This window comes from Rhinolophus sinicus, chromosome 15 (assembly GCF_057876585.1).
Source record: "Rhinolophus sinicus isolate RSI-liver-muscle chromosome 15, RSI-T2T, whole genome shotgun sequence".
In the NCBI taxonomy this organism is placed as follows: Eukaryota; Metazoa; Chordata; class Mammalia; order Chiroptera; family Rhinolophidae; genus Rhinolophus; species Rhinolophus sinicus.
In genome coordinates, this window is record NC_142515.1 from 76834301 (window position 1) to 76858227 (window position 23927).

Consider the following 23927-nt stretch of genomic DNA (forward strand, 5'->3'; position numbering starts at 1 on the left):
CTTTTTCAGCCCAGCCAACCAATCAATGATTGTCTTCTCGCAAGCCCGCGCCTACATGACACCAAATGGACAGCACCGGCTCCGAATGGGAGTGCTGATATCCCCGCCTCCACCCTGACCAATCACTAGAAAGATTGTCCCGGATGTAATTTGATAAACAATCCATCTAACCAATTGTAATAGATCCGATATCCAGCACTTAAAGCGGAATGTCTCCAACCACTTTTAACCGGTCCAAGGACTACAGTACCCAGAATGCAGAGGGAACAGACAGCCCAGGAAGGCATTAAGTAAACGACATTTCCCAGGATCCCGAAGGACGGACTTCCCTTTTCTTACCCTGGGGATGTGGCTCCCAGCCAGAGCTCAGGCGTTTTGGTAAACACACGCATTTGCTGAGGCCTGTCCTGTTCTAATTTTCTTGATCAACCCGGAGGCCTAAACCTGACCCAGGCTAAATCTTGACCCTAGGATGCCCTATGACCCCAGGCTGAGTCCCGGCCTTAGTTAGGCAAAGCCTCCAATCCCAGAGTGAGGCAACTGTAGGCCCACCCGCAGATCCCAGGCTGGACTAGACTATGGACTGAACTCGGACCCCAGGTGAGGCCCCTCTGTGCAGCGTAGCCCCGACCCCAGCCTGAAGCCTAACGTACCCCACTGACCTTTGCCCTACACTGAGCCTTCATCTCTGGTTGGGCCTCCCACCTGGACTGAGCCCTGAACCCAGACGAGGCCTGACCCCTGGACTTTACTTTGAGTCCTAGACCCCCAACTGGGTTGCTGTCCCTTCTGCTAAGACACTGACCCATCTGGGATCCCATCCCAACTTCGGTCCCAACCTGGCATGAATTCCAATTCCAATCTGAGTTTGAGACTAGACTTGAGACCCTATTCCAGGCTGAGCTACTGAGTCCAGACCCCAGCCCTGAGCCCCTGACTCATCTTGTCCCCGAGACTGGAGCACAGCCCACTTTGCAACTTGAGGTTTTCTAGCTCAGAAGCCACCAGCAGGTGGGGCCAGGTCCCCCATAGAACCATCTGTCCCAGTGTGGGCTCCCTGGTATGTGTACCTGGAGTTTGGGAGCTCAGAGCCTAACTTTTTCCCCAGGCCCAGCCCCAGCAGGGCATCTGTCACCTCTGTAGCCACAGAGAAAGCACCAAAGGCAGGAAAGGATGAGGATGGGAGCTGTTGGGATCTCTCCCCTTTCATCCCAGTGCCTCAAAAGGATTAACAAGGTGTGAACAGACTTTTATGAGGGAGCTGAAAAGAATTCCAACCCCCAGGACCCGAGTGTTTGGAGGAAGGGGCAGTCGGAATCCCAGGGTCAGTACAGACAATTAATCCTGACAGAGCCTTGATGGATGCGACTGGAAAACGGGCACGTGGAAATGCGAACTGGACAAGAGCCAGGGAAAGGCCTGGGCCCAGCGCCCCAAGGACGGCCCGTCCTCAGTTTCCCGATGCAGACTTTGGGTGGGGGGGGCAGGATGCGGTGGGGGCGCTAATGGACCCGGCCTTGGCGGAGGTGCGTCCTGGGCAGGATCGAAGTCCTCCTATCCGCTCTGTGGCCGGAGGGACTAGATCATTAGTAGGACGAGCGTAGATGTCTGGAGCCGGGCCGGCCTGCAATAGTTGGGTGACCTCAGGTTCTCCCTGCGAAGGAGTTGGGGGAGGACCTCTTGGGTAGGGTTTTAGTGTCCTGACCCGTTAAGGCATCGTTGAAGGGAAAGAAGAAAGGATGAACAGTCCGGGGCGAGGCAGGGGTGGGGAGGATAAGAGGGGCCCGAGGATTTTTGAAATGAGTCGGGGTCCTTTAAGGGGTCTGTTCTGTGCGGTCGGGTGGCAACGTGCCTTTAGAGGCGGGGCGGGGCACCCGTTGGTCCCGCCTCCTTGTGCCCCGCCTTTAGGGAGTTGCTCTGGCTCCGCGCGGGCGGAGGGCGTGACCGAGTCCGAAGGGGCGTGACTGAGTCGGGAGTGGGCGGGGCCTTGGCGGGCGCGGGGCCGGGCGCGCCGCCTTAGGCTGAATCTCCCCGCGGCGGGTGGCGGGTGGCGGGCGACCCGGACCGGGCGCGGCGGCGGCGTCCTCGGTGGCGTCCTCGGCGGGAGCAGCATGGATTGGGGCACCGAGCTGTGGGTGAGTCCAATCTGCCTGGCTCCAAGTTCCTCCCTTACTGTGGTCCAGAAGCCCCCCATTGCCCCTGCAGTACCTTAACCAGGGCTCCACGCTATCCTTTCCACTGACCCCTGCAGTCCCCGCTCCGCCCTCTCTCGGAGTTTCCCGGGATGTCTCAGGACGCCCGGGTGCGGAGGGCGACCTTGTAGGTGTGGCGTAGGGAAACTGAGGCACGGGGTTTAGAGTGAGGAGGGCAGAAGAAGTCCTGGGACTAGGCCGGGGCGGCCGGGCGAGGTCACCTATTTTGAGCGCCTTGGCTGGGCTGGCGGCTTATCTTACGGCCCCTGGGTCCCTGCCCGCCGCCCGCCTGTCCGGCTGGTGGGGGGGAGGGGACCCTCTGGCCACTTTCAACCCCACGTGAGACCTAGAAGTCCTGATCGCCTTTTCTGTCGCCTCCAATCAACACCTAGGGGCTTGGGACGCTTTAGTGGGGGAGGGGGCGTGAGGCTGGGCCTCCTCCCTCAGCCCTTTCCAGGTACTGGGAGGGGCATCCTCTAACCTCAGCTCTGGAAGCCCCAGGAATTTCCCCCATCCTTGCTGGGACCTCCGACCCCTCCTTTTTCTGGGGACGGTGGCACCTCTGGTTCCTGGTGTAGCTGGGTAACTAGATCGTCCCCCTCCTCAGCTCTGGGATTTCTTTTGGCTGTGCAGTGGAGTCAGTGGGGGAAACTGAGACACCCAGCGGGGTACCGGGGGAAGCATGGCGCCCCGGGGAACTTTGTGCCTGTCCCCTGGCCATTCTGGGCCCCCCCAAGCTACAGGGAACCCTGACCCTGTAGCCCTGACTCACGCCGGGCCGGCCGGATTTTCCGGAATGTGGGGGGGATTAGGGGAGTTGGAGCAAGGGGAGTGGCCCTGCCCGGTTCCACACCCCTCTTGGCGGTCCAGAGAGAGGGACCCTGTCGTCCGGCTGGGGCCCCGCCCCTATTCCCTGGCCCTTCCCTGGAAGGGGAGGGGGTTACCGCGGGTTTCCTGCCTTTGCCCGCGCCGCGCCGGGGTGGGGCCGGGAAATCACTCCTTGGAGCTCAGAGCCTTGAGGCTCCCAGGTTGTCTGGTCGGTGGGCTGTGGAGTCCCAAGATCTTGACCCCAGTCCCCCCACTCCCCGCCAGGATCAATTTGACGTCATTGAGCGGCACACGCAGTGGGGGCTGGACCTGTTGGACAGATATGTTAAGTTCGTGAAAGAGCGGACCGAGGTGGAGCAGGCTTATGCGAAGCAGCTGCGGTGAGAACCCTAGGGTGGACGAGTTCTGGGGCTAGGGGCTACGGTTAGGGGACTGGGACCTCAGCTCTCCTGACTCTCTCTCCTCTTAGGAGCCTGGTGAAAAAATATCTGCCCAAGAGACCTGCCAAAGATGACCCTGAATCCAAGTAAGGATGGAGAGGGGGTGCAAGGTTAGATCTGAGGGGCAAAGGGTATTGGTCCCACTTCCTTTCCCTCAGCTGGGTCATTCAATCAGGTCCCTCTCCTCTCACCTTAATTCCCAGCTAGAGGTAAGAGCATAGGTGCAGGCTCCAGAGTACCAGGTTGAAATCCTAAATCCACTACTTTCTAGTTGAACTGCATTGGACAATTGACTCAAGTTCTCTGCCTCCATTCCCCCCCCCCCCCCACCTATTAAATAGGGGAGGCTCCAGCAGATACTAAATGAGTGACTGGACAAGTGACTTACGTTTATGCTTCTGTTTTCTTCATATGTGAAATGGGCATGATGACGATGATCTTATAAAGCTCATGTGAAGACTAACTTGAGATAATGCGTTAAAACAGTGCTCAGCCCATAGTAAGTAGAAGCATTACAATTTATTCCAGTCTCCTGTTCCAGAATCCAAGAAGTTCTAGAAATCAAAAGTTTTTCTGGTAACTTATTTGGAGGCAACCTCTGACCTGAACTGACTTGATGATGTTGATCACGTTAATTAAGGGCTTGCTTTTTATCCCACTTAGTGTTAGTGTTGGGTTACATGATGTTGCCCCTCACCCCACTGGGGTGATACACAAAGGATATCTCATTTCTAGAACCTGAAAAATTCTGAGTTCCGGAATGCATCCCACTCAAAGGTTAGGGATAACGGATATGGGCCAGAATTTGTCATTGCTTCCAGGGTAAATGTCTTGGAGCTTACCCTTTCTCATGTGTAGATGGGTCCTGGGGTATCTGGCTCCTGGGGGCCTGACCCCTGGCTCCCTGCCCTCTCCCACCCCTCCCCAGGTTCAGCCAGCAGCAGTCCTTTCTACAGATTCTCCAGGAAGTAAATGACTTTGCGGGCCAGCGGGAGCTCGTGGCCGAGAACCTCAGCCTCCGTGTGTGTCTCGAGCTGGCCAAGTACTCACAGGAGATGAAACAGGAGAGAAAGATGGTGAGTGGTCCCTGCCCTGGGTCTTCCCAAGGGCCCTTGTATAAACTGGTAGAGCCTATCGCTCCTCTTTCCACAGCACTTCCAAGAAGGCCGTCGAGCCCAGCAGCAGCTAGAAAGTGGCTTCAAACAGCTGGAGAATGTGAGTTTGTGGGAGTGGAAGGTGGCTCTGGTCCCAGGGAGCAGAGTGAGGGTTGCTGAGCCACAGAGCTGCCCACTTTGTCTGGCCCGGGCCCCCCGCCTCCTTGCATTTCTAGCATGCCCATTGCCCCCCATTTGCTGGGTAACTTTTCACCAGTCCCTGAAATCTTGGCTTCCTCTACCTTCTGACATCAGGGATGGTTGCTCCTTCATCCTGGTTCTGTCTCCCACCCAGAGTAAGCGTAAATTTGAGCGGGACTGCCGGGAGGCCGAGAAGGCGGCCCAGACCGCGGAGCGGCTAGACCAGGATATCAACGCCACCAAGGCCGACGTGGAGAAGGTGCTGTGGGATCTGGGACAGCCTTGGGGGGTCAGGGTGGGGTGGAGCCAGAACTTGTCACTGACCCCCTCATTGATATTCCTCAGGCCAAGCAACAAGCCCACCTTCGGAGTCATATGGCAGAAGAAAGCAAAAATGAGTATGCAGCCCAACTACAGCGTTTCAACAGAGACCAGGCACACTTCTATTTTTCCCAGATGCCCCAGATATTTGATGTGAGTCCTCCTAGCCCCAGCCCCACCTTCCCGAAAACCCCCTAAAGTTAACCATCTTTTACACATTTGTCAAAACCCCAGCTGTAATGTCCCAATCTCTAAATTGAAAGGGAATTAGAAACAAAGTGTAACAATGAGCTCTGCCTTTACTCAAGCTGTCCCTTATGCCAGGAGTGTCTTTCTTTCCTTTGATTCTCCTATTCATTCTTCTAAGCCCCAGCTCGAAGAACCCCTTTGAAAGGTCTTGAATTTCCCCTCTTTGTTTCAGCCTCATCCTCTGCTCTCTGTCTTAACCCTGGAATTGGCACTATTGATGCTGGGTCTGCTTCTTATTCAAAGCCTTGTCTCCATTGTCACCTCTTTTGAGAAGCCTTGCTTGACTTCTGGGTGGGGGGTTCCTTAAAGTCCCCTCTGAAATCTCCCTGGCCCCATATCTGTCCCTTGACAACCTTGGGCCGGAAGTCTTTGTGCTCCAGCTTCTCCATTTGCACCCCACCCCTGTCCCTGTAGAAGCTGCAGGACATGGATGAGCGCCGGGCCACCCACCTGGGGGCCGGGTATGGGCTGCTGTCAGAGGCCGAGCTGCAGGTGGTGCCCATCATTGCCAAGTGTTTGGAGGGCATGAAGGTGGCTGCGGCTGCCGTGGACGCCAAGAATGTGGGTGCCTTGTCCTGGGCCAGTGGGCTGTGGGATGGTGGGCGGACCCAGAGACTAAGCACCTAGTGTTGTCCCTGACTGCCCTCCCCCCTCCAGGACTCCCAGGTCCTAATTGAGCTGCACAAGTCAGGCTTTGCCCGCCCGAGTGATGTGGAATTCGAAGACTTTAGCCAGCCCATGAACCGTGCGCCCTCGGATAGCAGCCTGGGCACCCCCTCAGAGGGGCGGCCCGAGCTTAGAGGCCCGGCCCGCAGCCGTGCCAAGCGCTGGCCCTTCGGCAAGAAGAACAAGGTGGGGGCCAGGGCTCTTGGGGAGGGGGTGTGAGTGAGTGGGGACAGAGGGGGGAGTCCCCCACTGAGTCAGCCCCAGCCGCCAGAACGCTGAGTCCCGGGCAGGAATTTTCCTCTTGGCTGCCAGCCCAGGCTGGAGGGAAGGAAGGCAGCCGGGCGATTGGCCTGGGAGTCCCCCGAGGCTGACGGGGGTGTCAGGAGGGGGGCCTGTGGAGTCTGTCTGGCTTCTCAGGATGCTGGGAGAAGATTTGCTTATAGGATTCAGGGCTGGGTGAGGGTTCAGATGCCGGCCCTGGGGACTCCCTCTGGGTTTCTCCATCCCACCAATGGGGCTCTGGCCCCCGACCTTCATGCTGTTACTTATTTATTTATTTATTTATTTTGGCTTTCAATGTCAAGCATATACCTAGACACCCCTGGTTTATACCTTCAGCAACTGCATCCTCCCTAATTTATACCTTTGACCCTTGATACCCCTCTTCAATTTATACATGGTGCCCCTGTCCCAGCTGAAACCCCACCTGTAACCCTCTGATATTTCATGCCTTTGACCCTTCTCTCTGCTTATCCTTGACTTCTGTGGCCCCATACCTGTATGAGACCTTGACTTCTGCATGCATCTCCCTCCACATTCTAGTCTGTGAGCCCAGAAAGCTAGCGTGGGGGTGACAGAAATATGGGCTTCCCTGTGCCCCCAGGCCCTATTCTGGGTACTAGACATGGGATGCAGGGGAAGTTTGAGATCTTGGGGAGGTAGAGGTCTGGCCTTCTGGCTCACAGTCTAATGCCCTCCCTGCCACCTCCCGGATTTTTATGTTGCTCTTTGCATGCATTTTCTGTGTGTGATTGTGCATCTTGAGTTGTGGTTTTCTTACCGTTTTTTTTTTTCTTTTCTCCATTTTGTTTTTTCCTTTTTTCCTTTATTGCGTCCCTCCGTCCGTCCATCCATCCTCGTTCTCTATATTCTCCCACCCCTCCTGACCCACCCCCTCCACGGCCCCCGCCGGTAGCTGCGTCCCCCACCCCTTTCCCCCCTGGGGGGCCCCCTGCCCTCGGCATTGCCTAATGGACCCCCATCCCCCCGCTCCGGCCTCGACCCCTTGGCCATACTGAGTGAGATCAGTAAGTCAGTCAAACCGCGGCTAGCATCCTTCCGCAGCCTTCGAGGCAGCCGTGGGGTAAGTGAGGCCTCTGGGGGAGGAGTAGGGGATGCTCCAGCCCGCCCAGCGGCCGGGTGGCGGGACCCTGGGCTCGCTTCCTGCCGCTGGCTGGGTCCCCTCCTCCCATTGTGCGACCCGGACCTGCTTTGCTCTGTGCATGGCCTTGCCCCCCAAGAACCTTGGGCGGGGAGGAAGGTGGACTTGGTGTATCTTAGGAGTGTCTCAGAGCTTGGAAACTCAGACTCCAGGATCCCGAACTCAGTCCTCTTCCCACCTTGCAGACAGTGGTGACGGAGGATTTCAGCCACTTGCCCCCAGAGCAGCAGAGAAAGCGGCTTCAACAGCAGCTAGAGGACCGTAATCGTGAACTACAGAAGGAGGTTGACCAGAGGTAAGGTGAGGGAGGCAGGCAAATAAGAAAATAAAATAATAAAGAATTACAGATGCTCCTCAATTTACGGTGGGGTTATGTCTCAATAAATCCACTTTAAGTTGAAAATACTGTAAATCAAAATGCATTGAATGCTACACTGTAGAGTATCGGTTGTTTACCCTCTTGATGGTACTTGGCAGCATTGCAAGAGAGTATCATACTGCATGTTGCTAGCCCTAAAACAGATCAGAATTCAAAATTTAAAATGTGGTTTCTACTGAATGCATATCACTTTTGCAGCATCACAAAGCTGAAAAATCGTAAGTCGAACCTCGTAAGTTAGGGACCATCTATACATTGAAATGGTACTCGAACATCTCCCAACAAACTCTAGGCCCCAGTGGTTTTATAGGTGCTTCCTGCCCCACTGATAAGAAACAGTTCTCATCTTATACAAGTCATTCCAGCAAATAGAAAAAGAGTGAAAGCTGCCACCTCATTTCAGATGTGGAATCTGGTGGAAACTCAATTACAAAATCAGTTAGCAAGAAGGTAGAAAATAAAATTATGGGCTCATTTTACTTCACTTGTGACCTTAGGTGCAAAATCCTAGCCAAGCAAATCCAATGGTGGATTTTAAAACTAATAGATTACGTGGTGGTGATGGTTGCACAACAATGTGAATGTACTTTATACCATGGCACTGTACATTTAAAAATGGTTCAAATGGGAGATTTTGTTACGTATATTTTAGTGTAATAAAAAAAAAAAAATTAAAGACAAAAGAAAAAGTCATGAGCAGTTGGGTGTTATCCCAGTAATGCAAAGATGGTTCAACATCAAAAAAATCTATCAGTCTCATTCACCACATTAATTGGCTAAAAGGAAAAAAAACAACATAAGGTTATCTATTTACTAACTCAAACACTTAAAATATTAACAATAAAAAATCTGCCAGATTAAAAAAAGAAAATCTTTACTCACTCTTTCCAAGCAACAAGATCCTCTTCCCAGTTCTCTTACATAATAGGAATGACGTTTGCGACTTGCCAACAGGCAGCCAAATTATTTGCCGTTTGCATAGAACCTCTTGTACAAAATGCCTTTTATTAGTATAAAATTCCATTTGGAACTCTGTAGTTCCTGAGTTTTTATGGTGTAGGCGTTAAGGGGTGCGTGCTATGGGGGTAAGACAAACTGACCTTCCATTCTAGATGTTTTGCCTCTTTGTGCCTCAGTTTCCACATCTCTAACATGGGTCATGTTAGGACTGGAAAGGAGTTGAACCCAGATTTGACATATTCCAGAAATCTATGCTTATAGCGATTACTGCTTGTATCTATAGTCGTGGAGGAAATAGGGACCAGGGAATAATGATAACGATAGCACAGTGTTTATAGAGTGCTTACCATATGCCCGGCACTATCCCAAACCCTTTACATGGATTCGCTGGAGTTCCTAAGTTTTCCTGAGACACTGAGCAGAGGCAGGATCCTGACTCTCTTGTTCAGTGCTATATTCCTGATACCTAGAACAGTGCCTGCTATGCAATCGGTAGTCGGTGTGTATCTGAATAAATAAAGGCACAATAACTCACATGAGGTATATGTATCATTATCCCCATTTTCAAGGATAGCATACTGAGACAGGTTCAGTAACAACCCAAACTGACACAACTAGGAAATGCTCAGACTGGGATTCGAACCCAGGTAGTGAAGCACTAGTATTTGAGCTTTAACTGTCTTATCTGGCTACTTGCTCCTTGAAGCAAAGCCCATATTTTTTGCATGTTAAGTCACACGGGGCTATTCTTTCTCATCTCTGTCTGGTCCTAGGGAAGCCCTGAAGAAAATGAAGGATGTATATGAAAAGACACCCCAGATGGGGGACCCCGCCAGCTTGGAGCCACGGATCACAGAAACCCTGAACAACATTGAACGGCTGAAATTGGAAGTACAGAAGTATGAGGTCAGGGAAGACCCTGGGGAGGGGTGGGGGCCAGCTGGCCTGGCTGAGTCACTGCCTGGGGGACAGGGAGGTGTTGGGGGGGGGCGCTCCAGCTGTTTCTCATCACAGCTTTGGGTGTGCATGGGTGATCTCAGGAAACATGCGAGCCCAGAGTGGCCTGACCCCAGAGCCCCACCCTGGAACTAACCGTGTGGTCCCTCCTCTCAGGCTTGGCTGGTAGAAGCTGAGAGCCGGGTCCTGAGCAACCGGGGAGACAGCCTGAGCCGGCATGCCCGGCCTCCAGAACCCCCAGCCAGCGCCCCACCGGACAGCAGCAGCAGCAGCAACAGCAACAGCGGATCACAGGACAACAAAGAGAGGTGAGCGGGGTAGCCAGAGTGGCTCTGCCCCCTGGGACGTGGGAGGCCTGTCTTCATCGGCTTTGCTCTCCCCAACCAGCTCTGAAGAGCCCCCCTCGGAAGAAGGCCAGGACACCCCCATCTACACAGAGTTCGATGAGGATTTTGAGGAAGAGCCTGCATCGCCTATAGGTCACTGTGTGGCCATCTACCACTTTGAAGGTATCAGTTGCTTGGGCAGGGGTGGAGGGGTGTCTGGCTAGGTTCTGTTTAAATTCGCCTAAAGCAGACCTGAACCCATCGCCACCCTCATGACAGGGTCCAGCGAGGGCACCATCTCCATGGCTGAGGGTGAAGACTTGAGTCTCATGGAAGAGGACAAAGGCGACGGCTGGACTCGGGTCAGGCGGAAACAGGGAGGTGAAGGCTACGTGCCCACCTCCTACCTCCGAGTCACACTCAACTGAACCCTGCCGGAGGCGGGAAGAGGGGGTGCTGTCAGCTGCTGCTTCTGGGCCACAGGGGGCCCCAGGACCTGTGCACTTTATTTCTGCCCCCGTGGCTTCAGCTGAAACCTGTGTAACCTGCTGCCCCCACCCCACACTCCTCACCCCAAATGGACCCGCTGTGCCTTTCACCATTGATGTACATACTCATGTTTCAGATCTTTTCTTCCTGCCACTTGGCTAGGGCCATTTTTGTTTTATATATATATATATATATATATATAAAATCATGTAAAGTTCTTGAAGTCCATGCTTTATTAGGAGATTTAGATACTGGGGCTGGATATTGAAACACCACTGCCACCCTCCTTACAGGCCACACAGGGAAGGTGAGGGGAGGAAGGGGAGGTGAACTTGGACACACCCTGTCCCTCCATAAGAGTTCGGTCCTTGTCTGTGATCAGTGTAGGGAGAAGGGTGCCAAACATCATCCCTTCCGTGTTCATGGTGGCTTAATGAGAACAGGTAGCGTTTATTGAGCAACTACTGTATGCCAGGTATTCTCCATCCATGATCTCATTTAAACATTGAGCTTTAATTCCCACAATAACCCCTAGAAAGTAGTCTTACATTTATGTTGAAGGTAGGCACAGAAAGGGCAAATAATTTGCTAGAAGTCAGTTTTTCAAAGGCATTTGAACTCTGGCCTCTTACAGATCTGCAAGTTCTCTTACCATTAGAAGCTACCTGTTCACCATTTATGGGATATGTATAGGGGAGGGGGATGGGAAAGGGCAGCCAGGGCCTCCAGACACCTGGGTCTTCTAGTGTGGGGGAGGGTGCCCCTCACTCCAAGATCCCTGTATGTTTTCAGGGGACAGGGTGGGTTCTTGCAAAGCTGGTCTCCCTTCTGCTAGTCAGGGAGTGGGTCGCCCCCCCCCCCCCCCCCCCCCCCCCCCGTTTGACTGTGTGAACAATCTGGGATGACTTCCTTGGTCTCCTGCTGGGGTCCCCAAAAGCCTTGGTGTCCCAGGGTCTGCGCTCAGCTATCAGGCTCCAGGCGCTGCGACAGGGCATTGAGGACGCGCTGGAACTTCTCGAGACGTGCGGCCCGCGGTGACCTCTCGCCCCGGCTTCCCCAGAGCAGCCTCCGCACGAAGCCAGTGGTCAGGGCCTCCCTCAGCTCCCTGTTCGGCCGAAATCCTAGGGGCGGTGCCAGGTGCGCTATGGGCGGGGCCCAGGAGCCTGCCTCACCCCTCCTCACATTTGCCTTCATCCCTGGGGACTTTGACCCAGCAGGGGCTGGGAGGGACTCTGCCCCAAATACTCGGACAGCTGGGCGAGGTTGGCGGGGAAAGGGGCTGCTGGGTCTCTGCAGGTATGAAGGTAGGCTCGGCCAGGGTGCATGGGGGTGCTGTGTTCCAGACTCGAGCTGCTAGGAGCCCCACCTTAGGGGCTGTGCCTGGAGATGGAGACAGCCCAGGGTCAGCATTTAGGGTCCGGGCCACCCAGCTACAAACTTGGAAGGAGGTTAGGCCATGTTGGAGGGTGGGAGTAGGATCCCGTGGGTGTGACTCTGGGGGGCAGGGCAGCCCCTTTTGGGCTGAAGGGCATTGTTCCAGTCACCACTGCTGGTTATGGCACAGGCTTGGGGGCTTCTGGGGGAAGACATCCCAGTTTGGGTGGGACTCTGGGGGGCGTGGCGGGAGGCTCTGGTCCCTGGCCCGGTTGGTTTTGGGCACTTGGTTAGAGCATGCGGGGTGCTCCTGAAGTCGAGACTCTTTGGCAGCCCAGCGCAGAACGGACACTCACCTCGCAGGCGCCCGGCCGCCACCTCACGGAATTTGAGCGCATCCCGGGCCATCAGACGCGCCCCCTGCAGGGTGCGCAGCAGCTGCTCGCAGGTCTCGTCCAGGGGGCCCGGGAGTTCTTCGCCCTCCAGCAGACGTGCCGCCGGTACCACGTGAGGCAGCGCCACCAAGCCCGGGTCGCAGGGTCCTGTGGGGAGAAGGGTCCGAAATGGGTTTAGGGCAGGGGGCGGGGCCTAAGGTGACGAGGGTGGGACATTGGGCCAAGCATCCAAAGAGAAGTAACCGGCGGGGGAGCCTCACACAGAACAGGGTCAAAGGCGTGGCCTAGGGCAGGGGCGGAGCCTAGAACAGGAGTGAGGGCGGGGATTAGGGATTGGGTCCAAGACCCAGTCTGGTGCAGAGGGCGGCGCCTATGGAGGAGTGGGTCCTAGGACAGAAGAAGGCACTCCGCGTAGAATTGGGTTAGGATTCTGGTTTAGAGTTGGTGCGGGGCTCCAAATGACACCACTCACCAGCGCCCTCATCCAGCGCTTGCATCAGCGGCTTCAGCTCCTGCTCGAAGGCCAGCGCGGCCTCGGTGTGGCTCCTTCGGAGCTGGCGCCACGTGCGTTCCAGCCGGGACACCTGGGACATGAACCGTTAGCATGCCTCCTCTTCCCTCTTCCCCAGCACCTGCGCCTGGGCTTCCTTCCCATCCCTGCTCCCCATGCACCTGGGGCATGAGCAGAGCGCCCATTACTGCAGCCAGTCCCGGCAGGTCTCCCGCCGCCCCTGGCCGCAGCGCCAGTGCCAGCTCCACCAAGCCCCTCAGGGCGGCCGCGCGCTCCTCCAGCGACCCCGTGCAGCCCAGCACCGCCAGCGCCCCAGCCAGCACCAGCGCCTCGTGCCTGTGGAGGCGGAGGGCAAGGGTCGGGGGCAGTGGGGAAGTTTGTATTTCGGGGCGAGGAGGGACAGGAGGTGGCATTGCCCACCCGCGCCCCTGGGTGAATGGGGGAGGTTTGAAGGTTTGGGGGATTCCAGATGGCTGGCTCACCTCTCCAGCAGTTCTGACCTCAAGCGATGGCCATGGGGAAGTGTGAGCAGCTCCAGGCCAGAGGCAACCCCCATGGCACCCCGCTGAACCTTGGTCACTCCCAGTAAGCCCGCAGCCTGGGGGTAGAGGTGGAGGGAGGGTGGGGAGGATAGGTGAACAGAGAGAGCATATAGGTGTAAAGTTCGTTTGGGCCTTGCCCCTGCCTGGGGACCAGGCACCTGGTAGGTGACTGACCTGACAGTCTGTCAATAGCAGGTGGAGGGCGATGCTCCCAGGGTGGTGCTCCAGGAACAGGCCACGGAGAGTACGCAGGACTTTGGGTTCCAGGGGCCGATTCTGGGGGCCCAGCAGGCCACAGGGGTTGTCAGGGGGGCAGAAAGAGACCTCTGCCTGTGGTCTCACAAAACATCTCTCCTCCTCCTCCTCCTCCTCCTCCTCCTCCTCCTCCTCGGCCTCCCACCATGGGGCCTCTGGCTCTGGGCAGCTGTGGCTAGAGGGTGTTCCCCAGGCACTGGGCACTCGGGGCACCACCTCACAGTATGTTGGGGAGTGTCCAGAGGCATTAGGCAGCACCAGTGAGGGTGTTCGAGGTGGCTTGGTTGGCGCCTTGGCATGAAGCTGCCCATCAGAGGCCCTGAGGCTGTCAGCAATGGACGCCAGGGGACCCAGGGTCTTCAGCAACACAGGGTCACTACCAATCCGAGACAGGGCAAGCGTGGGCACAGAGGAGGCTCCTAGGGGATCACACAGGAGGGTGTGCAAGAGGTACACAGAGAAGATAGTTGGGTGGGTCCTGGTTCATCCACTCCTTCAGCCAATACTGGGGTATCCCTATCTATCTTGGTGTAGCTTTGAACTTGAACAATTTCCCCAGTGTAAATGCTACATACTTACCAATGATTTGAAAGTGAACTTTCTCTGACACTTATGTGGTTTTGAGAATTCTGAATACCACATTTTAAATGTTTGTTTTGTTCCTCTGAATGAATATGGTAAAGCATTGAAAGCACAAAATACACAGAGGGTGCCAAAAAAATGTACACACATTTTAAGAAAGGAAAAACTATTAAAATTGTAATACTTAATATATACTGATAACAAAAGATGAATACAAGTCATGTTTGACCTCTGTAGTTACAAGAGGTGCTCAAAGTGGTTACCATCAGCGTCCAGACACTTCTGATTACGGTGAACTACTGCTTGAGCAACGTTGACCAAAGTGTCCACTTGTATACATTTTTTTGGCATCCCCAATATGTGTGTGCCAAAAAAATGTATACACGACTTGTATTCATCTCTTGTTATCGGTATATATTATTACAATTTTAATAGTATTTTCCTTTCTTAAAAAAAATATATTATATATATATAAATCAGAATTCACAAAACTACATAAACATCAAAACAACAGAATTTATCAAACCTTCAAACGTTGTCTTTTGTTAAGTTTGTGGCATGCTTACTTCTGAGGATATTAGAACTTAACACTACACCCAGACTTTTCGGAGATTCTATATTTATGAACCATTTTAATAGATCTGTTATAGTGGCTTAACACTTTCCCATGGTTCCCAGCCAACTCTGAGTAAGGTCCAACGTCTTCATAGTAGCCAAAAAAGACCTCACAATCTGAACTCCAGATCTCTCTGACTTGTCCCTCACTCCCGCTGTTTCAGCTACATTCACCCCCTTTTGATTGAATGAATAGTTCAAACTCTTGTTCTGGCCTCAGGACCTTTGCACTGGCTGTTCCTTCTACCTGGGCCACTCTCACCCCCAGTTATCCATGTCTTTCCTTTCCTTATCTCCTTAAAATCTTTCTCCATGGGGCATTTCCTGACAATTACTTAAAATCGCCTTTATTCTGTTGTACTTCTAATTTTTAACCCCTTAGTCCATCTTCCTCTAACAGGATGTGGGCTCCACTCATGCGGGGATCTTTGTCTTTCTTGTTTATTGATGTATCTCAGCACTTAGTAGAGCCCCAGGCACACAGGGAGGGTTCATGTTGAATGGAGTGGGGGTGGGGAGTGGACAGGGCAGATGAAGCTGACTGGGCAGAGGGAGGGGTAGACCTCCTTTATGTGTGATGATCAGAGTCAGCTGCTTTGAGGAACTCATGCTAAGTGAGAAGGAGTCAGGAAAAGATTAGGGGTGTGGGCTTTCCAATGGCAAGAACAGCAAATGCAAAAGCCCTGAGTTAGGAACAAATCTGAAAGGTGCTAGCAACTGAAGGGCAGACTGTGTGACTGGAGAGATGAGGGATGTGGCAGTAGTTATTAGAGAGGTCAGCCATGGTCAGAATATGTAGGGTTTCTTGGATTAATCGTAAACCCATAGTTTAAGCACCTACAAAGTTCCTGTGTCTTTTAACCCCTGTGACAACTTTGAGAGCATCATCATCCTCATTTTCCAAGAGGTTAAGTCACCTGCCCAAGATTACTCAGGGAGTGAGGGGCAGAGCAATCTCTGAGCCATGCGCTGTCCTGGCAAACCCTCACCTGGTCCAGAGTTGCCTTCTCTTGACTGCCCCACATGCTCCAAACCTGCAGGCTGACTGTCACTCCACTTTCTAGCCCTGGGGGGCAGAGATGGGGAAGATGTGTAGTCCCAGCCTGAGCAGGGCAACCCCCACCAATGCCCGAAACCCCTACTCCCAGGCATTCAGGACCACTGAATCTCAACCAGGGTGTTGTACCCCAAAGGGACACTTGGCAAGGTCAGGAAACATTTTTCCTTGATTACATCTTGGGGATGGGGGGAATTCTACTGCATCTCGTAGACAGAAGCAAGTATGCTGCTCAACATTGTACAATGCATAGGACGGCCCCCACAACTAAGAAGATCTGGCCCCAAGTGTCAATAGTGCCTAGGTGGAGAACCCTGGGGGTGTTGGGTGTCACCTGGAAGTAGGGAGCCTGTGAGTACCTACCTGAGCAGCTTTGTCTGAACTGGGCTGTCTAGGAGGGTGTCCTCACTAAAGCTGCGTCGAATAGGCCCTTGCCGTGTCACCGGCCTGGAGGCCACAGCCCCTGTGGCTTGTGTCAGTGGACGTTGGCCGGTCACATAGCTGTGAACCAGGGCAGGCAGGCTTGGGAAACGCTCATCCTCTAGCTGAAAGAGGGCTATGGGCCGGCCTGGCCGGGGACGCAGGGCCACACGGAGCACCTCGAAGTGTAAGGCTGAGCCCCGCCAGCGGCAGGAGATCACAGGGTGGCCCCCATCGGACCCAGATGCACGAACCAAGAAGTCGCCATCTTGCTGAAGGAGAGCTTCTGCCTTCTGGGGTTGGAGTACAGGGGGCAGGAGGTTTAGGTATGAGCTCAGATCAGCAGTTAATGGTGACTCCCCACCCCCACCCATCCCCACCCAAGAAAAGCCAACCTAGGGTAGTTTTGAACCAAACCATTATTTCCCCTTTTGTCATGGACACACCTCTGGACTACATTTCCCAGGCTCCCTTGCAGTTTAGAGCGAGCATGTAATGAGACCTGGCCAATGGGATGAGGGCAGAAGTGCAATGGGGACTCTCCACACTTGGCCTATAAAACTCTCCTGCAAAATCCTACAGGTTCTGTCCCCTATTTGCCAGTTGATATCTCCAGAGCCCCAGGGGAAGGCAGAGCCATAAGATGGAAAGGCTTAGGCCCTGACTGATTTGTGGAGCTCCACATCCCCACTTCTCAGCCACCTTGGACTGTGACATGAACGAGCCCTTAAATATGTATTGTTTAGCCAGTGACATCTTAAGAATGTTTGTTACAGCTGGTAGTCAACACTGACTGACGCAACTTTCAATATGAGTAAATGCACTGTACTTGCTATGCAAATGTAGCTTCAAGATAAACCATTAGCTGGATCCTTCCAGAGTGTGACCGATAAATCTTCCTTCATAAAAATTTTCATACTGTCTCATGCCAGCTGTGGTAGCTGGTATTAAAACAGGGGCTGAGGGCTCTGGCACCAGAGAGGTAAAGCAGAGCTGGTGATAGGGGCTGGGGGCCGAACAATACACGCAGTGGACACAGGTCTAGCCCTTACTGTGTGCCAAGTGCTGCTTTAGGTGTAAAACATATGAACTCATTTAATCCTTTACCCAGGTTAAGTGATAAGTATTATCCCCATTTTACAGACAGGCAAACTGAGGCCCAAAGAGGTGAAATACCTTGGCCTAGGTCACACAGAATGTAAGTTGTAGGGTTGGGATTTAAACCCAGGATGTCTGCCTATTGAACAGGAGAAGATATTTGCCAATGATACATCTGATAAGGGGTTAATATCCAAAATTTATAAAAAACTCATAAACTCAACACCAAAAACCCAAACAACCCAATTAAAATATGGGCAGAGGACACGAAGAGACATTTCTCTAAAGAGGACATACAGATGGCCAATAAGACATATGAAAAGATGCTCAATGTCACTGATTATCAGAGAAATGCAAATAAAAGCATTTATTTTATACAATGAGATACCACCTCACTCATGTCAGAATGGCTATCATCAATAAATCAACAAACAACAAGTATTGGTGAGGCTGTGGAGAAAAGGGAACCCTTGTGCACTATTGGTGGGATTGCAAATTGGGGCAGCCACTATGGAAAACTATGGAAGTTGCTCAAAAAATTAAAAATAGAACTACCTTACGACCGAGCAATTCCACTCCTGGGTATTTACCCAAAGAAATCCAAAACACTAATTCAAAAAAATATATGCACTCCTATGTTTACTGCAGCACTGTTCACAATAGCCAAGATATGGAAACAATCTAAATGCCTATCAATAGACGATTGGATAAAGAAATTGTGGTACATTTATATAACGTAGTATTACTCTGCTATAAAAAAGAAGGAAATTTGACCATTGCAACAACACGGATGGACCTAGAGAATATTATGCTAAGTGGAATAAGAGACTGAGAAAAACAAATACCATATGATCTCACTTATATGTGGAATCTAAAGAACAGAATAAATGAGCAAACAAAACAAATAGTCATAGAGATACAGCGAAAAAAACTGATGGTTGCTAGATGGGAGGGGGGTTGGGGGATAGGGGAGAAAAGTGAAGGGATTAGAAAGTACAAATTTGTAGTCACAAAATAGTCATGGAGATGTGAAATACAGTATGGGAAATATAATCAATGATGTATAGATTACGTAGGGTGCCAGATAGATACTGGACTTATCAGGGGGATCACTTCATACACTTTGTACATGTCTGACCACTGCACTGTACACCTGAAGCTGAAGTAGAATAATATTGAATGTTAACTATCATTAAATATATATATATACATATATATATGCAATATATATACAACATACTCATACAAATGGTACCAAAAAATGTATATACATTTTAAGAAAGGAAAAAACTGTATTAAAATTCTAATACTCAATATATACTGATAACAAAAGATGAATACAAGTCACGTTTGACTTCTGCAATTATAAGAGGTGCTCAAATTGGTTACCATCGGTGTAATTGTAATACAGTTTTTTCCCTTTCTTAAAATGTATATACATTTTTTGGGCACCCTCTGTATATACATATTGTAACAGCTACATACGATGTCAGAGGGGTAGTAGACTGGGAGGGGGGTTATCACTTTGTGAAGGGTGTAAATGTCTAATCATTATGTTGTTTTGTAAACCTGAAACTAATACAAGAAAATTTAAAATTAAAAAATAAAATAAACCCAACATGTCTGACTCCAAGGTGTGGGATATTAACCACTAATCTATACTGCCTCTCACGATTTGATTGGAAGCCCAGATTCCTGGGACTTCTGAAGGTGACCCCGGAGTTGGAGATGAACGTGGGGAGCCTTGAATTGAGAGGGGGATGGGGCCCTGGTGGTCCCAGGTGCCTGGGAAGCAGAGAGAGAGAGACAGAAAGAGAGAGAGAGAGAGAGAGAGAGAGAGAGAGAGAGAGAGAGAGAGAGAGAGAGAGAGAGAGAGAAGCAGAACCCAAGGAGTGCTTTGAGGGGGTTAGGACCTTCTTTTATCTCTGTTACCATCCTCAGCACCATCACAAAGAAAGTAATAATTTAAATGTAAGGAGGGACATGCCATGACAACCAAATTCCAAGATAGTCCCTAGTCCCCCAGCCACCCCTTCCAATAGATCTTAACCCTAAACTCCTCACCCAGCACCCCGGAGTCCCCAGCAGGTCAAGTGTGGGAAAGGCTCCCTATCAGACGGAGCTGAGGCCCTGCAGGAGGAGGTACCTGGCGGGACAGGGGGCCATGGTACCAGGGCTGGCTGGCGAAGTCCTCTCCATCCTGTGGCACCTGCATGGAGCTTTTGGAGGTGGTGGGTGCTGGGGCTGAACTCTGTACTTTCAAGAGGCCTCAGTCTTCTACATCTATAAAATTGGAATAATTATTCCTGCTTCCTGAGTGGCTGGGTCAACCCTTCCATGTTCCTCTTCTTTTTGGAGACAGCAGCCCACAACTTATCAAACCTTCAAACGCAACTCTCTCTGTATATGTATGCAAATATTATATAAATATATATTATATTCTAAATTAAACAAGTTACTTATAATCAGATTTCATATATATATACGGCAGACATATAGATATATATATAGATATACTCCAGATTACAGTTGACTCTTGAACAATGCAGGGGTTAGGGGCGCCGACCCCCGCGCATTTGAAATTCCGTGTATAACCTTTGACTCCCCAAAAACTTAACTACTAATACCCTATGGTTGACTGGAAGCCTTACCAATCATATAAACAGTTGATGAACACATATTTTGTATGTTCTATGTATTATATACTATATTCTTATAGTAAAATAAGCTAGAGAAAAGGAAATGTTATTAAGAAAATCATAAGAGAAGATACCATTGACAATGCCGTACATATTTATTGAAAAAAATCTGTATAAGTGGACCACCGCAGTTTAAGCCCATGTTGTTCAAGGGTCAAACGCGTGCGCGCACGCGCACACACACACACACACACACACACACACACACACCCGTATATAAAATTGGGGTAGGAGTAACTTTAATTTAGAATTGGCCGTGACTTCATGGATACAGCCATGCATTCACTGGAGTTCTTGCAAAGGGAGAAGACATATGCACTGCTTTCAAACGTAATGGCACTTTATGCAGATGACATAATGCTATGTGTTGTAGAAACTTAATTAACTGATTCACTTAAACCAGTATTTAAGCGGCACCTACTTTGTGCCAGGAGCTGTTCTACCTGCTAGAGACCCTGCAGTTCTAGTGGGGGAGACGGGCGAGTAAGAAAATAAATGAGTAGATGAGGGAGTAGATAGGCCAGAGAAAGCTAAGTGGAAAATGTAACCAGGGTTGGGATATGAAGATTCAAACGGTGGAGTTAAGATTTTCCAACCAGTGGCCTGGAAAGGTCTCAGTCAGTAATGACTGGAAGGATTTTGAGGCAGCGAGCTGGGTGGTTCTCAGGGTGAAAGAATATTTCAGGCTGAAGGTAATTTAATTTACTACTGTCCATGGCTTTTTAGCAATCTATGTATACATGCAAAGATTCTTAGGACGTAAGAAAATGGAACTTATACACGGCTTTCCAATGTAACACCGTATTTAAGGATGTTGAAAGGCCACATTTTTGTAGAAATGTCAGCAAACACAATTTTGGAACCAATACATTTTGTTGTTATTATTATGGTCAAATTCAGGTCTCAGACACTTTGGGACTCCAAGGTGTCTTGATCATTAAGCAGACCTGTCTCAAGTATCTGGTGGAGAAAACCTGCCCTGGATGGGAGGGAAGCAGGGAGTCTGTTTCTCACTGCCCCCACCCCTCAAGATCTTCTGGGCCTAGCCAGGGTCTGCAGGAGAATTGCACCAGGATTCTTACATTCTGAGTCAGCCTAGATGAGGGACTGCAAGGGGCAGGAACTTCCCAGACCAGCCTTACGTGGCTATAGGGGCGGGGAACTGGGTCTGGAGCTGGCTCCAGGCATTGCATACCTGAACGCCAGGTGTGTCTCTTGGATGCCTGTGCACTTCCTGTTTGTCACCTGGGACAGGCCCGGCCTCCTCTTAAGAGTCCCCCAACTCCAGGTTCCTCTGTCTCATGCCCTCCTTAGTGGGCATTGAGGTGGGCCACTGACAAAACTCTCATTAGTTGCAGGTGGAGCTCAGGGTGGGCCAAAGGTCAGTCACAGGCTAAGTCATTTTCCTGCCCTGTGTCTTTTGGAATAATTTCTGGATATTTGGGCAGAGGAGAGAGGAAGGGTTAGGGCATGGAGACAGGAGGGAGGGGGTATTCATGCCAAAGAGACCATATACAAGTGTACACATTGTAGGGGGCAGCCACCTACACATAGACACATGGACACAGGTGGACATGGGACTCAAACTTGACACTGAGCAAACACCGATTGGTTGAGCACGTACTGTGTGCTGTTCTAGACCCTGGAGATACAGTAATGAAAGAGACCTGCTCTGTGCTGTCTGGTGGACAAGACACACAACAAAACAAGAATAAATTCTCAGAGTAATCATGACGGTGGCTTTAAATAGCCTAGTCAGGAAGATCTCTCCCAGAAGGTGACATTGGAGCTGAGACCTCAGTAAAGGGAAGAAGGGTTATGCAAAGATTTGGAAAAACAGCAGTCCAGATGGCGGTGGTTACAAGTGCAAAGGCTTGGAGGTGAGATGGAGTTTGTTTTTTAACATTTGACATCATCAAATAGGCCAGTGTTTCTGGACTGCAATGAGCAAAGAGCTCAGTGGAGAGCAGTGAGGTCCGCAGGCATGAGAACATGCAGGAACTGGTGGACCCCCGATTTCTCAGTGGCATGGAATGGGAGCTATGGAAAGGTTTTCAATGAGGGAGGGGCCCGATCTAGTTTGCCGTTTAAAATGATCGGTCAGGCAAAAATGGAAGCAGGGAGGCTCTCGGTGTTGCACAGGAAGCACACTCAGAGGAGCATGCCCAGGGACACGGACACGCGTGATGCACAGCTACCCAATCTGGCGCTCGGTGACCCCTTCTATATCCGCAGACGCATGTGAACAGACACCCAGATCCTCCCTCCCTGCGAGCCAGTGGCCCCACCGGGAAAAGAAGACTCCCTATTCTAATAATCCCCTGGTCCTTGATCCCCCTCGGGCCCCTCACTCACCTGGGCCGGGGCCTGCGGAGCTCCCAAGAGGCAGGTGCTGGACGGAAGCCTGAGGCTGTGCGGCTCCGGGGCCTTCCCTCCTAGTCCTACCCAGGTTCTGCCTCCTCCAGCCGTGCCGGCTGGGAACCAAGCCCAATCACCTGGCCCCGCCCTTAAGACTCCGCCCCCTTCGGACCCCGCCTCCAACTGTTGCCTCTCAGGCTTTTACCTCGCCCCCTTGTTCCCGCTTCGCCCCTTCAGAGCCTTTCTTGGCGCTAACGACGCCCCCTTGGCTAAAACCTTCTTCACAGAACGCGCGCCTTTGGGAAACTCCGTTCGTCCCTTTAAGTGGGCCCGTCCCCTTAGATCGTCGCCTCGCCTTCCTCCGAGGGGCCACGCCCACTCACTTCCCGGTCTCTTTCCGTGTACCGCTTGTTAAAATTCGGCCACTCCATTCCCTTCGGGCTGGCCCTACGCGTCCCTGGCAATTTGGGGGCGCGTGAGGGGGATGTCCCTCTCCTCGCCCCCCAGGATTCCCGGCAGGGGCCGGGCTGCCCTATGGACTTTCTCACTTGGCAGGGGGTGGCAGCCGCTGTGACGTTGAGGGGTGCGCTTCCTCCAGACCGCCCCCTTGGGTTTCCGGGAATGGAACCCCAGCTGAGTGTCGGGTTTTGTGGGGAGAGGTGCGGGAAAACGCTAGAGCCTCCCTCAGTGACAGCACAATGGAGTTGAGCTAGACTCTGGGGAGGCATGGGGGGGACGGGTAACATTCAGGTAGTTTCCCAGGTGGGGGGTTTTCATCGTAAAGTCTGGAGACAAGCAGGAGAAAGGTGGGGGGATCTGGGACAAGAGACAGAAAACCCTGCCATGTTCATGGAGGGGAAAGAAAAGGAAGGAAGGGAGGAAGGAGGAAAGGAGGGAGGGAGGGAAGAAGGAAGGAAGGAAGGAAGGAAGGAAGGAAGGAAGGAAGGAAGGAAGGAAGGGGAAAAGAAAAAAGAAAAGGAAAGAAAAAAGAAATAAAGCAGTTGTCGTAGCTAACATTTATTGAACACTGATTGTATGCCAGGGCTGTACTGCTTGCTCTACCTACTGCAAAGCATTTAAGTTTTACATAGGCCTTTCGATGGGGTAGGTACTCTTTTCACCACCCACATTTCCCAGATACAGAAACTGAGGCATTGGACAGCTAAGCCATTTGCCCAAGTTGACTCAGTTTGTGAGGTCGAGTGGGATACAATCCCGGAGACCCGAAGGGTCAGCCTATCTTCCTCACTTTCGTCTTCACAGCCCCACTATCTCTGCTCCTTACTATAATTCTAAACGGTCACCCATTTTACAAATGAGGAAATTGACACATAAGAGAGCGAAGGATGTCTTGGTGCCTGTAGGATCACGAAGCTGGGAATTTCCAGGCTGGGCTTCCCCCCCTTCCCTCCCCCCCGCCCCCCGCCAATGTGGAAGAGACACCTGGCTAACGAGGGGCTGAGGGGAGTGTCTTATTT

At 51.8% G+C, this 23927-nt stretch overlaps 2 protein-coding genes across 9 annotated transcripts; one reads left to right on the forward strand and one right to left on the reverse strand.

Moving 5' to 3' along the window:
• Positions 1–369: 369 nt before the first annotated feature.
• On the forward strand, positions 370–10761 carry TRIP10 (thyroid hormone receptor interactor 10). 6 transcript variants are annotated; one of them, XM_074337686.2, is made up of 15 exons: positions 370–600; positions 3285–3400; positions 3490–3570; positions 4389–4536; positions 4613–4675; positions 4910–5014; positions 5101–5229; positions 5740–5886; positions 5983–6177; positions 7187–7354; positions 7618–7727; positions 9545–9677; positions 9885–10036; positions 10116–10237; positions 10334–10761. In XM_074337686.2, the coding sequence occupies exons 4-15, from the start codon at positions 4516–4518 to the stop codon at positions 10480–10482; spliced, it is 1494 nt and encodes a 497-aa protein (XP_074193787.1). In that variant the 5' UTR covers positions 370–600; positions 3285–3400; positions 3490–3570; positions 4389–4515; the 3' UTR covers positions 10483–10761. The 6 variants fall into 6 exon arrangements, with proteins under 6 accessions (XP_074193787.1, XP_074193785.1, XP_088648444.1 ...); XM_074337684.2 differs by lacking the exon at positions 370–600 and adding an exon at positions 678–1324 and having other exon boundaries at positions 3490–3546; XM_088792318.1 differs by lacking the exon at positions 370–600 and adding an exon at positions 1491–1526 and having other exon boundaries at positions 3490–3546.
• Positions 10762–10968: 207 nt separating this feature from the next.
• SH2D3A (SH2 domain containing 3A) lies at positions 10969–22984 on the reverse strand. 3 transcript variants are annotated; one of them, XM_019710790.3, is made up of 10 exons: positions 22447–22977; positions 19539–19675; positions 16238–16587; positions 15807–15883; positions 13540–14039; positions 13306–13421; positions 12985–13159; positions 12785–12896; positions 12274–12459; positions 10969–11664 (listed from the first exon to the last, which is right to left on the reverse strand). In XM_019710790.3, exons 2-10 carry the CDS (start codon positions 19605–19607, stop codon positions 11504–11506), a joined length of 1746 nt encoding a protein of 581 aa, XP_019566349.3. In that variant the 5' UTR covers positions 19608–19675; positions 22447–22977; the 3' UTR covers positions 10969–11503. The 3 variants fall into 3 exon arrangements, with proteins under 3 accessions (XP_019566349.3, XP_074193789.2, XP_074193788.2); XM_074337688.2 differs by lacking the exon at positions 10969–11664 and adding an exon at positions 11672–11923 and having other exon boundaries at positions 13324–13421; positions 22447–22984; XM_074337687.2 differs by lacking the exon at positions 10969–11664 and adding an exon at positions 11672–11923 and having other exon boundaries at positions 22447–22982.
• Between the last annotated feature and the right edge of the window lie 943 nt (positions 22985–23927).